This window comes from Hippocampus guttulatus, chromosome 20, assembly GCF_054856545.1.
Source record: "Hippocampus guttulatus isolate MCC_2025c chromosome 20, RoL_Hgut_1.0, whole genome shotgun sequence".
Lineage (NCBI taxonomy): Eukaryota > Metazoa > Chordata > Actinopteri > Syngnathiformes > Syngnathidae > Hippocampus > Hippocampus guttulatus.
The window spans coordinates 3,643,977-3,659,290 of NC_141280.1; the positions used below are offsets into that span (position 1 = coordinate 3,643,977).

General features: G+C 42.7%; 2 protein-coding genes across 3 annotated transcripts; one reads left to right on the top strand and one right to left on the bottom strand.

Annotated features, from left to right (window-relative positions):
- Nucleotides 1–902: 902 nt before the first annotated feature.
- slc35a1 (solute carrier family 35 member A1) lies at nucleotides 903–9,875 on the top strand. Of its 2 annotated transcripts, XM_086100559.1 has the most exons (8): nucleotides 903–1,079; nucleotides 1,261–1,441; nucleotides 1,626–1,785; nucleotides 1,899–2,051; nucleotides 2,775–2,841; nucleotides 2,914–3,090; nucleotides 3,156–3,290; nucleotides 9,342–9,875. In XM_086100559.1, the coding sequence occupies exons 1-8, from the start codon at nucleotides 1,070–1,072 to the stop codon at nucleotides 9,473–9,475; spliced, it is 1,017 nt and encodes a 338-aa protein (XP_085956685.1). In that variant the 5' UTR covers nucleotides 903–1,069; the 3' UTR covers nucleotides 9,476–9,875. The 2 variants fall into 2 exon arrangements, with proteins under 2 accessions (XP_085956685.1, XP_085956684.1); XM_086100558.1 differs by lacking the exon at nucleotides 903–1,079 and having other exon boundaries at nucleotides 1,086–1,441.
- Nucleotides 9,874–15,275, bottom strand: rars2 (arginyl-tRNA synthetase 2, mitochondrial). Its single transcript, XM_086100557.1, has 20 exons — nucleotides 15,106–15,275; nucleotides 14,906–14,979; nucleotides 14,710–14,812; nucleotides 14,524–14,607; nucleotides 14,288–14,388; nucleotides 14,163–14,218; nucleotides 13,998–14,081; nucleotides 13,813–13,889; nucleotides 13,301–13,459; nucleotides 13,117–13,223; nucleotides 12,866–12,958; nucleotides 12,579–12,639; nucleotides 11,913–11,989; nucleotides 11,510–11,634; nucleotides 11,289–11,356; nucleotides 11,105–11,214; nucleotides 10,768–10,863; nucleotides 10,614–10,688; nucleotides 10,471–10,534; nucleotides 9,874–10,199 (listed from the first exon to the last, which is right to left on the bottom strand). The coding sequence occupies exons 1-20, from the start codon at nucleotides 15,139–15,141 to the stop codon at nucleotides 10,113–10,115; spliced, it is 1,737 nt and encodes a 578-aa protein (XP_085956683.1). The 5' UTR covers nucleotides 15,142–15,275; the 3' UTR covers nucleotides 9,874–10,112.
- Between the last annotated feature and the right edge of the window lie 39 nt (nucleotides 15,276–15,314).

Consider the following 15,314-nt stretch of genomic DNA (forward strand, 5'->3'; position numbering starts at 1 on the left):
GTTCCAACCTCATCGCATCGAGGCATGGGAAAACATGAACCACTGTTTTTCATTGTAATAAGGCATCTCTGAGCCATGCTTTGCCTGGTGCCTCACCTCGGCCCTGCTTGCCATGGGTGGCCCTGCCGGGGAGGACAGAGATCACGGAAATCCCTCCACCACGGTAAGTTGACAGCTCGTGGGTTGGGTGAATAAAGGTTCAAAACATACAAATAACGTATAAATACTTTAAAATCCAGATTTAAAACTATGAGATACAGCTTGATTTTGTCGTTTGTAGTGAACGAGCAAATATATCACAGTTTGCATCTTAAAAGACCGCAATTGCGCTTTCACGCCTCTAGATAGCAATGTTTCGCAAGAGTAAGACGATGGTCTGTTTGCCATTTTATTATTAGAATACGTATTATATTTTACGGGACAAAAACACCCAACATGCCCAGAAATCCAATTGGCAAATATTTGAATACTCTAAATTCAAAGTACAACACTTTTTTGAACGCCAAAAATGCATCCACTCAAATCCGTGACATCAACTCTCAAAAGAACGACTTTGACTGCAGAATCAACTCTCAAAAGAACGACTTTGACTGCATCCACCATTCTGCATGATGTTAGCATCATGAATTATGACTCACGCAGGTTAGGTTAATAGTTCACAGCGAATTTTGGCCTCGATGGGCTTTGCTTTCATCTTTTGATAGTGCTGACAACATGATGCTTACGAAGAGTGACAATCAATTTTCGCCGGACAGAAACAACGTTTCACCGTTTTATTGTGATTGCATTGCTATGTCTTTATTCAACATTAAACCATGCATGTTGTCGATTTTATTTGGGGGGGGGGGGGGGGGTGTCCGACCACTTTTGATCCTAACGTCACCCCATAGCAGTACTGCTTTGAGTGAGGTGAAGTGTAGGAGGCGCAGACGCCCAGACGCAGCTGCTACTGGCCAGGCAAGCAACACGATCAAGCGTGTGCTCGCCCACTGGCGTGTTTGCTTTTTCACTACAAGAAAGATTATTAACGCGGGTGGATACACACACACACACACACACCTCAGCAACAATGAGTGGCGGTGAGGCCCACTACCTTGTTTTTATTCAGCTGACCGGCTAATGCTAACTGTCGCGGTGACTTTAAGTTCACCACAAAAAAACCGAAATTACAACTCTGAAGACGCTAGTTGCACTTGATTGACATGTTTGTTTCTCAGCCAGTTAGCGCAATAACGACTTGTTCACGGCATCGTCCCTCAGACAATGTGAGCCTGATGTTCAAGCTGTACTGCCTGTCTGTGATGACCGTGGTGGCGGCCACATACACGGTGGTTTTACGGTACACGAGGACCATCTCGTCCGGAGACATGTATTTCTCCACCACCGCCGTGTGCCTCGCCGAGGTCATCAAACTAATACTGAGCACCGGGATGCTGGCAAGGTAAGCCTAGATTCGAGACCGGTCGTTCCCAACCACCGGTCTGCCTCCCGGTACCTGTCCGCAGAGAGATAGAGACCATTTTAACTGCCCTCTGCTGACACACACACCCCCCCCCCCCTCCAATCACTGCACTTCTATATTTGATTGACTTACATTTTCCAACTATTCTACGTGTCCTTCTCAGAGAATCCGGAAGCCCAAGAAAGCTGCTTGATGTCATCAAGGAGCACGTGCTCTGCAACCCCAGGGGGCTGCTAAAGCTGAGCGTGCCCTCGTTGGTGTACGCAGTCCAGAACAACATGATCTTCCGGGCATTGAGCAACCTTGATGCTGCAGTTTATCAGGTAAACTCAGCCTGTTGGTAGGACGTGTTTGCTTGAAGAAACTGTCCTGTACCAGATTGTTGCAATTATGATGGCTACCCCGCCTGATCAGCTGACATTGTTTCTCTGCGCAGGTGACGTATCAACTGAAGATCCCATGCACGGCGGTGTGCATGGTGGTCATGCTGAGCCGGTCCCTCAGCAAGAGACAGTGGTTCGCCATCTTCATGCTATGCGTGGGGGTCAGCCTCGTGCAGTGGGAGCCTGTCGACAGCGCCAAAGTCCAAGTAGCTATCCAACCACATCCACAACCAATCTATGCCTGCATTCACACCTTGATGTTTTTATATTGACACTACTACGTATGAATAAAACCGACCATCTGACCAAAAGGAGAAGTGAACTAATCTCTTTTCGTCAATGGACGCTACAGCTTCGTGTTTGCTTTCAAAACTTGGCTTGTAGCAGACGTGTGCACATTTTCAGCATGACGTATCTGATCCACTGGTGAAAGGACACTTTGATCCTCTCCTCTTTCATCTATAACTGCTTCAGACAACAAAGTGTATGCAGAAAAGTGGTGAAGATTGCACGACTGTCTGTGTCCTAAGTGTTGTGTTGTGTTATTTTTGTTATTTTGACTTCAAAATGGCGCCGCGAGAGTGGCTGCCTTTCCAGCAGCTCCTATATTTGGTTGTTCTACTTCTTCCTTTCAGAACTTTGCTGCTGTGAATTGGGAATTTCTCCATTGCGAGACTAATAAAGGTTTTCTTATCTTATCTTAAAATTAAGCATCCCGCCCTCACCCAGAAAAACTGGCAGCCATTGTGATTTGGAGATTGCATTTGATAAATTGTTCATCCTCACTCATTATTAGTTGAGGAAACACTGATATCGAGGATGACCTAAAGTCATTACGGCATAAAAAAAAAAAAGCAAAGTATTTACATCGTGGATAGCAGGAGATTCCAAACGCGGCCTGTGTCATCTTCACTTCTTGTTGTTTCCAGATTGAGCAAAACCCTGTTCATGGGTTCATGGCCATTGTTATCGCTGTGTTTTGCTCCGGCTTTGCAGGTAGCCCGTCGCCATCTTTGACTATTATGTTCACTATGAAGTTGTTTGTAAGTGCACTTAACTGTGCTTCAGGCGTGTACTTTGAGATGGTGCTGAAGAGCTCCGACACGTCTCTGTGGGTGAGGAATATCCAAATGTACCTGTCTGGCATCACCATCACCTTCATGGGCATGCTGGTGACAGACGGTGAGAAGGTCATGGAAAAAGGCTTCTTCTTTGGCTATACGCCCTGGGTCTGCTTTGTCGTATGTAAGTACAAGAACAGCGCCGGCCGTCGGCATTCTGGGCCACTTTTGATGTTGTCCTGCTCTCAGTCCTGGCGAGCGTGGGAGGCCTGTACACATCCATCGTGGTCAAGTACACAGACAACATCATGAAGGGCTTCTCAGCGGCGGCCGCCATCGTCCTCTCCACCGTGGCATCCGTCATCTTGTTTGGACTGCACATTAGTAAGATAATCTCCTTGGCAGTTCAGTATTGACGCCATCTTTTGTTGCGAAGCCATGCAGGTGTGTAAAGTGTACACGTGATGTGTCAGAGAGAAACTATTTTTAGGGTTGTACCCTCATATGCCTTTCAATGCAAGAAGAATTGTCAAAACAAAACTTGCAGTTTTTGGATTCAAAAAGTAAACTTGAGACCGGTTCAACTTGGAAACATCAGACAATGAAGCTTCATGAAAGCATTTGTTTGATGCATTGGAAACTGACTACATTTCCATTCCATGAGCCTTTATCTTTAAACCAGTTTTCGGCAAAACTACGACCATGTGTAGTAAGGCGTTTTTTGCAGAAAGAAAACGACCATGTACAGTAAGGCGTTTTTTGCAGAAAGAAAACGACCATGTACAGTAAGGCGTTTTGAGCCCAAAAAAACGACTATGGAAAGTAAGGCGTTTTTTGCAGAAAGAAACGACCATGTATAGTAAGACGTTTTTACCCCCCAAAAAACGACCATGTATGGTAAGGCGATTTTAGCCGAAAAAAAACGACCATGTATAGTAAGGCGTTTTTAGCCCGAAAAAAATGACCATGTATATATAGTAAGGCGTTTTTAGCCCGAAAAAACCCCACCATGTAAAGAAGGGCATTTTGAGCCCGAAAAAAATGACCATGTATATTAAGGCGTTTTTAGCCCAAAAAACCCCGACCATGTATAGTAAGGTGTTTTTAGCCCCAAAAAAACGACCATGTATTGTAAGGCGTTTTTAGCCCCAAAAAACGACCATGTATATATAGTAAGGCGTTTTTAGCCCGAAAAAAATGACCATGTATAGTGAGGCGTTTTTAGCCCAAAAAAACCCACCATGTATAGTAAGGTGTTTTTAGCCCCGAAAAAACGACCATGTATAGTAAGGCGTTTTTAGCCCGAAAAAAACGACCATGTATATATTAAGGCGTTTTTAGCCCCAAAAAACGACCATGTATAGTAAGGTGTTTTTAGCCCGATAAAAACGACCATGTAGTAAGGCGTTTTTAGCCCCCAAAAAACGACCATGTATAGTAAGGCGTTTTTAGCCCGAAAAAACCAACAATGTATAGTAAGGCGTTTTTTTACCTGAAAAAAAACCGACCATGTATAGTAAGGCGCTTTTAGCCCCACAAAACCCACCATGTATAGTAAGGCGTTTTTAGCCCCCAAAAAACGACCATGTATAGGCGTTTAAAGGCATTTTTAGCCCGAAAAAAACGACCATGTAGTAAGGCGTTTTTAGCCCCCAAAAACGACCATGTATATATAGTAAGGCGTTTTTAGCCCGAAAAAAACAACCATGTATAGTCAGGCGTTTTTAGCCCGAAAAAACCAACAATGTATAGAAAGGCGTTTTTTACCCGAAAAAAACGACCATGTATAGGAAGGCGTTTTTTGGCCCAAAAAACCCCACCATGTGTAGTAAGGCGTTTTTAGCCCCAAAAAAAACGACCATGTATAGTAAGGCGTTTTTTACCCGAAAAAAACAACCATGTATAGTAAGGCGTTTTTAGTCCCCAAAAAACAGCCATGTATAGTAAGGCATTTTTATCCCGAAAAAAACGACCATGTATAGTAAGGCGTTTTTAGCCCCCAAAAAACGACCATGTATATATAGTAAGGCGTTTTTAGCCCGAAAAAACCAACAATGTATAGTAAGGCGTTTTTTGCACGAAAAAAAAAACGATCATGTATAGTAAGGCGTTTTTCGCCCGAAAAAAACGACATAGTATATAGTAAGGCGTTTTTAGCCCAAAAAACTCCACCATGTATAGTAAGGCGTTTTTAGCCCCCAAAAAAACGACCATGTATAGTAAGGCGTTTTTAGCCCGAGAAAAACGACATAGTATAAAGGCATTTTTAGCCCGCAAAAAACGACATAGTATAGTATGGCGTTTTTAGCCGGAAAAAACCAACAATGTATAGTAAGGCGTTTTTTTACCTGAAAAAACCCCACCATGTATAGTAAGGCGTTTTTAGCCCCACAAAACCCACCATGTATAGTAAGGTGTTTTTAGCCGCCAAAAAACGACCATGTATAGGCGTTTAAAGGCGTTTTTAGCCCGAAAAAAACGACCATGTAGTAAGGCGTTTTTAGCCCCCAAAAAACGACCATGTATAGTAAGGCGTTTTTAGCCCGAAAAAAACGACCATGTATATATTAAGGCGTTTTTAGCCCGAAAAAAACAACCATGTATAGTCAGGCGTTTTTAGCCCGAAAAAACCAACAATGTATAGAAAGGCGTTTTTTGGCCCAAAATAACCCACCATGTATAGTAAGGCGTTTTTAGCCCCCAAAAAACAGCCATGTATAGTAAGGCCTTTTTATCCCGAAATAAACGACCATGTATAGTAAGGCGTTTTTAGCCCGAAAAACCCAACAATGTATAGTAAGGCGTTTTTAGCCAGAAAAAAAGGACATAGTATAGTAAGGCGTTTTTAGCGCAAAAAAAACAACCATGTATAGTAAGGCGTTTTTAGCCCCCAAAAAACGACCATGTATAGTAAGGCGTTTTTAGCCCGAAAAAAACGACCATGTATATATAGTAAGGTGTTTTTAGCCCCCAAAAAACGACCATGTATATATAGTAAGGCGTTTTTAGCCCGAAAAAACCAACAATGTATAGTAAGGCGTTTTTTGCACCAAAAAAAAACGATCATGTATAATAAGGCGTTTTTAGCCCGAAAAAAACGATCATGTATAGTAAGGCGTTTTTAGCCCCAAAAAAACAACCATGTATAGTCAGGCGTTTTTAGCCCGAAAAAACCAACAATGTATAGTAAGGCGTTTTTTACCCGAAAAAAACGACTATGTAAAGGAAGGCGTTTTTTGGCCCAAAAAAACCCACCATGTATAGTAAGGCGTTTTTAGCCCCCAAAAAAACGACCATGTATAGTAAGGCGTTTTTAGCCCGAAAAAAACGACCATGTATAGTAAGGTGTTTTTAGCCCCCAAAAAAACAACCATGTATAGTAAGGCGTTTTTAGCCCGAGAAAAACGACAGTGTATAGTAAGGCGTTTTTAGCCGAAAAAAATGACCATCTAAATAAGGCGTTTTTAGCCCCAAAAAAACGACCAGTATGGCGTTTTTAGCCGGAAAAAACGACATAGTATAGTAAGGCGTTTTTAAACCGAAAAAAAACCCCGACATAGTATAGTAAGGCGTTTTTGAGCCGAAAAAAACGACAGAGTATAGTAAGGCGTTTTTGGCACGAAAAAAACGACATAGTATAGTAAGGCGTTTTTGAGCCGAAAAAAACGACAGTATAGTAAGGCGTTTTTAGCCCCCAAAAAAACGACCATGTATAATAAGGCGTTTTTAGCCCGAAAAACCCAACAATGTATAGTAAGGCGTTTTTAGCCAGAAAAAAAGGACATAGTATAGTAAGGCGTTTTTAGCGCAAAAAAAACAACCATGTATAGTAAGGCGTTTTTAGCCCCCAAAAAACGACCATGTATAGTAAGGCGTTTTTAGCCCGAAAAAAACGACCATGTATATATAGTAAGGTGTTTTTAGCCCCCAAAAAACGACCATGTATATATAGTAAGGCGTTTTTAGCCCGAAAAAACCAACAATGTATAGTAAGGCGTTTTTTGCACCAAAAAAAAACGATCATGTATAATAAGGCGTTTTTAGCCCGAAAAAAACGATCATGTATAGTAAGGCGTTTTTAGCCCCAAAAAAACAACCATGTATAGTCAGGCGTTTTTAGCCCGAAAAAACCAACAATGTATAGTAAGGCGTTTTTTACCCGAAAAAAACGACTATGTAAAGGAAGGCGTTTTTTGGCCCAAAAAAACCCACCATGTATAGTAAGGCGTTTTTAGCCCCCAAAAAAACGACCATGTATAGTAAGGCGTTTTTAGCCCGAAAAAAACGACCATGTATAGTAAGGTGTTTTTAGCCCCCAAAAAAACAACCATGTATAGTAAGGCGTTTTTAGCCCGAGAAAAACGACAGTGTATAGTAAGGCGTTTTTAGCCGAAAAAAATGACCATCTAAATAAGGCGTTTTTAGCCCCAAAAAAACGACCAGTATGGCGTTTTTAGCCGGAAAAAACGACATAGTATAGTAAGGCGTTTTTAAACCGAAAAAAACCCCCGACATAGTATAGTAAGGCGTTTTTGAGCCGAAAAAAACGACAGAGTATAGTAAGGCGTTTTTGGCACGAAAAAAACGACATAGTATAGTAAGGCGTTTTTGAGCCGAAAAAAACGACAGTATAGTAAGGCGTTTTTAGCCCCCAAAAAAACGACCATGTATAATAAGGCGTTTTTAGCCCGAGAAAAACGACATAGTATAGTATGGCGTTTTTAGCCGGAAAAAACGACATAGTATATATAGTATGGCGTTTTTGGCCCGAAAAAAACGACATAGCCGAAGTAAGGCGTTTTTGAGCTGAAATAAACGACAGTATAGTAAGGCGTATTTGGCACGAAAAAACCGACATAGTATAGTAAGGCGTTTTTCGCCCGAAAAAAACGACCACGTTTTTAGACCATGTCATTTTTTTGGGGAATAAAAACCCTTTACATGGCCGTTTTTCCGGTAAAAAATGGCTTACTCTACATGGTCATGAGAAAAAGGCTTACTATATTAGAAACTCTGCAGACGAAGGCCGAGACTTGGATTTGAACCCTTGACCCCAGCGCTGTTAAGCTGACGCACGAACCACTCGACCACGGTGGCGCTCTGAACTCAGTTTGTAAGTAACAACCCAAAAAGGCCTTTACATACTACATCGTCCAAAAACATTTGACCTGCAAACTGGAGACAATGGCCGAGACCTGGATTCGAACCCTGCACCTCTGCGCTGTAAAGAGAACACACTAACCAGTCAACCACGGTGGCGGTGATATACCAAGCTTGTAAAAACCCAAAAAGGCCTCTACAGACATGGGTGTAAAACAGCTTGACATGGAAACACCCCCCAGAGGAAGGCTGAGACCTGGATTCGAAAAAGCCGACGCTTTTACCGGTCAACCATGGTGGCGCGCCTCTGATGAGCTTGTAAAAAACACCTTACTATACATGGTCGTTTTATTCGGGCTAAAAACGCCTTACTATACTATGTCGTTTTTTTCGGCTAAAAACGCCTTACTATATATACTATGTCGTTTTTTTTCGGGCAAAAAACGTCTTACTATACTATGTTGTTTTTTTCGGGTTAAAAACGCCTTACTATATATACTATGTCGTTTTTTTCGTGCCAAAAACACCTTACTATACTATGTCGTTTTTTTCTGCTCAAAATGCCTTACTATGTCATTTTTTCGACTAAAAATGCCTTACTATACTATGTCATTTTTTCGGCTAAAAACGCCTTACTATACTATGTCGTTTTTCTCGGGCTAAAAACGCCTTACTATACTATGTCGTTTTTTTCGTGCCAAAAACGCCTTACTATACTATGTCGTTTTTCTCGGGCTAAAAACGCCTTACTATACTATGTCGTTTTTTTTCGGCTAAAAATGTCTTACTATACTATGTCGTTTTTTTCGGCTCAAAAACGCCTTTTTATACTATGTCGTTTTTTTCTGCTCAAAAACGCCTTACTATACTATGTCGTTTTTTTCGGGCCAAAAACGCCTTACTATACTATGTCGTTTTTTCTGCTCAAAATGCCTTACTATACTATGTCGTTTTTTCCGTGCCAAAAACGGCTTACTATATACTATGTCGTTTTTTTCGGGCAAAAAAACGCCTTACTATATATACTATGTCGTTTTTTTCGGGCGAAAAACGCCTTACTATACATGGTCGTTTTTTTTCGGGATAAAAACGCCTGACGATACTATGTTGATTTTTTTCGGGTGAAAAACGCCTTACTATACTATGTCGTTTTTTTCGGGCCAAAAACACCTTTCTTGGTCGTTTTTTTGTAAAGGTTATACTTGTATTTTGGGCTCTATTCAGAATTTCCCACCCACGCCAACTATGCTTCAGTATTTGTGAGAACTGTTGGGAAGCACAATACATGCACAGTCCATTTAACTGAACTTGCTGTTGCGGTGGCTTCTTCCGCAGCAACCACTTTCATCTCCGGAGCCGCCCTGGTGTGCCTGTCCATCTATCTGTATGGCCTTCCAAAGCACGAGGCATCCACCGTCAGCCGAGAACGTGCAAACCCAGGGTCCAAGCAGAATCTGGTTACCGTGTGAGCCTGCCGACTCACTCAAGAGACAATTTGGAGGAGCAAGAGGAGTAAACCTGCCACTCACCTTCCCCACTTTTTTTTTTTTTTTCAATGTAATCATTCTTTAAGAATCCAATGCTGCGTGTGGGTTTTGTCTCCACCATGTCTAAATGAAGTACTGCAGCACCACTTACTTTCAGGAGGCAAAGTGATTTTTTTTCCTTTGTTACATTAAGACTGAAATCTCAAAGTGAGATTCTGAACATTTGTTCAAATGTCAAATGTTAGAAAAAACACGAAGGACCAACAACTGCACTTGTTACCTGATTTCGACTGGACTTTTTCCAACCCAGGTGCCCTACACAGATTATGAATGTACAGAATTGTTTTTCATACTTGAAATGAACACATTAGAGTACCCAGTTGCAGGTGTTTTTATATTTATTTGGTATCAATACCAATGTACACATTTGCAACAAAACCAAAGCTGCCAGTTGGCAATCTGACCGTTGAGTTTGTTTCACTATTCATGTCCCTGCCAAACGGGTCAAACCGGTCTAAAGAGTGAAAAATTGCTGCTGTGTTTCAGTTACTCAATTTAAAAAAAGAAAAAAAACTTTGAAAAAAGAATTAATAATTGAAATCATGATTACATTCAATATTTACATTTTGTCAACAGGCACGATGCCCAGAATTCTCATCCCGTTGGCCAAGACCGAGCATGTCCCGCAGAAAAGTCTCTTCCTTGCCTGTGAACATTCACAAAGTCCAAAGATATGACATCATATTTGTGCCTTTGTAGAAATGTACTTACTGAATTGTATATGTTAATTTTCAGACAAATCAAATGCATTGTATTTGGCCTCCGGGTCTCTTTGTCACCAATCGCTAGAGAATTTTAACAGCAGGGATCAGTAAGCTTTAATGACACTTTGGTTCAAGTGGAAGACGACCCGCAACATCCGCACATACTTCAGAAATTTGTATTATATGTATTTTATTTCTTTCTTTCTTTTTTACCTGAGCAACGTGCTGAGGGCTCCCTTTGACCGGCAGCTCTCGATGCGCCGAGGCAGCCAGGTGGCTGCAAGAGAAGCGAGTACGCTTTCTTTGAGAATCCCATTGGTCTCCGAACCGCCGGAAAGTGCATCCTTGTTCCTTACCAGAGCTTCAACAGGAAGTTGAGCAGGTGTTTGGGTTGCAGATCCTGCGCCGACTGGTACAACACCTCGTCGTAGCTGTGGGGAGACCCAAAGTGGCGTCTTTACCGGCAAACACGAAAAAAATAAGGACAGCAAAAGGTTTTGTTGAACTTACCGCAGGAGGTGCTGAAGAATGGAGACGCCCGACTGCTCACTTAGTAAGGACGGATCGAATGTAGAAGCGTCGACGTTGTCATTCCTCTGTATTAAACTGTACAAAGAGGTACATGCGAGGCTTTTACGTCCGGTAGTTAGTTACTCGGTCCACATTTCTCAGCTGCTTGAAAGGATTCACGTAGGTTCTGCAGAACCATTTTCCACATCGAGACAATGACATACTGGGCACAGTAAAATTGCAAAATTTGAGATCATTTTACATAATTAACAGACTTGACATGCCTCGATGAATGCTGCTTCAAATGGACTCAACTCATTCACGTCTGTTAACACACCTGCAGAGGCGCGCGTGGGTGTACTGGAGGAAAACGCCCGTGTCGCCCTGCGCCTGCAGCATCTTGTCCCAGTCAAACTTGTAGTCCCCTTGCAGCGCGCCTTTGAAATCCTAAACACATTTTTTTAATCTTAGTCATTTTGAAAATAAAACCCACCAGAGTGAAAGCTCGACATGTCGTTCACCTGGACTATTAATGCACTGATTCCCACTTTCTGCGCCGTGTCCTCTGGATCGTCCATTTCCTTGGTCACTGCAAGAAATGGATGAGGACTTCATCAGGAAAATGTTCTAATGTCATCTCATAAGACTTGACAGAGATTTAAAAAAAAAAAATGATGCAACCCAGAGAGGAGATATGAAAAGTGAAGTACATGCAGATGTGCGAAGGCGAGGCGGTTTGTACTTTTTGACTGGCTCATGTTGCGCAACATCCTCGCGCGAGCCTCGTCCAGAACGTCCTCTAAGAAGACCACCTCTCCGGTCCGGGTCTTCATGCCCTTGACTAGGCCGAAGGGCACATGATGACACCTGCGCAAATGCTTGGCATCAGACTGCCCTTCGTGTCGTGCTTTGTTTTCTTTCACTGGATAGTGCAGCGAAACCCAGCAGCATCTAAATGCTAAAGTTATATTCAATTAGTCTCTGTGACGTTATGGGACCATAACCAATTTGGGACTCTGTCATAAACTTAGGACCCCCCCCCCCCCCACCACACACACACACCCCATCCCTCGTGGGTATTGTAGCTCTGCACTCTACTGAAAAGAACTATGATAGTTTACACGGTCAGGTGGAGTTTTGTCTACCTGTCAGCCCAGGAATTCCCCATCGCTTGCAGGATCTGGAACAACTGCTGGAAGTGATGTGTTTGACTTTTATCTGTCTTCAGAAATGACAAACAACTGCTGTAAGAGGAAAACACAATGTGAACATGATGACTGGCATTTGCGCACGACGCCCTTCGAAAAAACATTGACTGGCTGCTGTTGCACAAGGGCGCTGTTTGCATGAGGGTTATACAAACATCGACATTAGTGTTTGACAGACATCGGCGAGCAAGCAGAAAAGACCTCTGTCGAGGAGCTTAGATGAATGACAGTTTAATCATCGGCGTCTGCAGAAGAGCTCGCCTAACTCCTCGAATCAAACACAATCCAAAACACGTTGCTGGTTGAGTTTCCGAAATGTTCTCTTTTGAAAAAACATTATCGCTTCGGAAATAAAGCGAATCCATTTGTTATTGGCTGTGGCCATACGCATACAATGACTGGAAAATAGTGCAGCTCTTGTAGCATCTACATACATGCATGTTCCTTTAAGAGGCGGGGCCTGGTGGGGTGGCATATGACTTTGAGCTATGGTATTTGTTTTAGCCTTAACATAGAGTGCGTCTCAATTTTAAGAGCCAATATATCAACCAATTAATTAGATGAGGCCTAATTAACAATGGCAAAAAAATAATATGTTCTCACCACATAAATCATCTCATCAAAATGGTACTTTTCTTTCCGGTCGATGGCCGCTGCAATGTCCCTGAAAGAAAAACAAATCAAAGGACTACTACAACGGCCCTGTCGTCAACCTAAAAGCGACAGAAAGTCAAATGCAATTCCAACGATGAAACCACAAATTCACCCGAAGGCTCTCTTTCAAGTACCACTTTTAAACTACAAGTGTAACGTTTCCGAGACGTTGGGAATTGTCGGTTTCGCCGGGAGCTGCGGGTTCTACGCTTGGATTTGTTGCGAACGGCAGCAACCTGGTGATGTAGAGACTTGTGCCATCGCTGCGAAGGACAGTGCACACGTTGCTCTGGTCTCCGGCCGAGAGATCCACAATGCCCGTCCCCTGCCTGGAAAACACAAAAACGAGTGTATTTTTCGCTCGGCATAACTGAAAAGTTGCATTCAAAAAAAAAAAGTGAGTCTTATTTACTAATTTTAAGCATGCAAGGCCAACGGGATATGAATTTCAGCTGTCAAAAGGCATGAAGTGAAGGCATATGAATACTCGGCGGTCTTTAAGAGGCCTCGCTTCCGCAGCCGCCGCACCACCTCCTGGACTCGCTCCTGGTGAAAGGACTCCCCCGAGTAGACATCAAAGTGGACCCCTAAGCGCTGACGGTCCAAAAGACATCAAGATGAAGTTTGACGTTGGGACGACACGACAGAGCGGCGTCGCACCGGGGCCACACCTCGTAAATGCGCCGATACTCGCTCACGGTGATGTCCCGGAACTGTTGCCATAGCGATGTGGCGCCACTCTCCTTCTGCTCCAGCTGTCGAAAGAAGTCCCGGGCCGCCAGCACCGTGTCCTCGTTGTGCTCAGCTGCCTTGTTGACCTTTACGTATACCTGCAAAGTTGGAGGAGTCATGACACTGACGGCTTTGTGTTCTGCAAAACGCTAAAGATACAACGGGTTGGTTAACCGATTACCGGTGTGCGCCTCTTGGGAGACAATTACTGATTTATATAATAGAGGTGTTGCTGGATCCTGGGGTCAATTTTAGAAATCGAGTCTTTGCCGGCAATGGAACTTGAACCCACGCCACTGAAAAGAATGGAGCCGAAATCCGGCGCCTTCGGCCAGACTTGAAAACATGAATTCAAATCTTTCAAGCCTTGAATTCCATTGGAAATGAAATTGAAGGCCAATATCAGAACATTCACGTGTCGTCCAACATGCACTGAACATGCAGTTTTCACCTCAAATAAATGCTGTAAAGGGTTTTCTTTCAATTGCTCCTGGCTGCCAAACTGACTGAAACCAGCTCCCAGCAAACCTGAAGGCAAAAAGTTGAAGGAAAAATGGACGGAAGGATGTTATTAAACCAGCAAGTGTGTGTGTTGAACCCTTTGAATTCTTTCTTTCCCCCACCAAAATCGCTCACCAAACTGCATTCCCCAGTCCCCAAGGTAGTTCATTCGAATAACTTTGTTCCCAAGGGACTCCTTCAAGTTGGCAATGAAGTTTCCTGCGGAAAGAGTCCATGTTATCCTTATCTGATGTTTCGACAGTATTGATTTGGTGTTTCATATGACTACCAAAAACTCACCAACAATTGTCGATCGCAAGTGTCCCGCGTGGAACTTTTTGGCAATGTTTGGAGAGCTGCAACATATAAATGTATCGTTGTTGGCAAACCATGAGACCTTGCTTGTGTTGTATTGGAATACATACCTGTACTCTACCAATGTCGTTCCTTTCTTAAGAGAATCAAACAGCTCACTGTGAAGCCCGATTTTGTCACGGTGCCCCGTTGCAAACGGTTCCAATATTTTCTGTAATAGAAAAGAACAGCGGCTACAGGTCAGGAAGAGAAGACACACACACACACACACACACACACACACACACACACACACACACACACACACACACACACAACAAGATTGGTCAATAATAATTTTACAAACCTGGGCAAGAAGTTTGCGATTGATTTTGAAGTTGATTACAGCGCTTCCTGCTGCTATATCCTCCACCACGTTGTCCCGCTTTAGCTGAAAAATAATCCTGGATGATTTAGCATTGACAACAAAATTCTGTCAAATCCACTGGCACCCAGATTTTTTTTTTTTTTTTGTCTCTCCACTCAACCCTACCTGATTGGCTAAGTGTTCTGTTTGCGCCTGGATGTCTCCAGTAGCTGGTAGGACCCCATTACTTCTTAAAATGCTTATTGACAGCCTCAAGTCAGCAGTCTGCCTGAGGAGTAAAGTTATACAAAGGTTTAGAAAATATGTTAAAAGCTCTACCTGTGACAGAAAGATCGTGAAAGATAAAAGAAAGATGCTTAACTGTTTCTTAAATATTGGGACAGCTGAAAGAGCAGGTATGAAAACGTCCTCAGGCTGCTGCAGCGTCTTGCCCAGCTACACAAAAGTACAAATAACAACAACAAAAAACAAGATTAATTTGGTTAAAGAAAGCAATAACCCTTCCGGGTCAAGAGGCGGTCATGCTTCCAAGTTAGCCTACCAGTGACCTCTTCTCCTTACCTTCGCTGCTATTGTTCGTCCGAAAAAAGAAGCCATATTCCTGGAGTGCAAACTATGCCGAATTAAAAAATCAGATGAATATATATTGATACATACACATATATACTAAAACATTTTAACTTAAATGTCCATTACTGCCTGCACCCAACAAACGGGAGGATCGACTATACTTCCTGTTTAGGTAAACCTTTTCCGGAATCGTGTCTAAT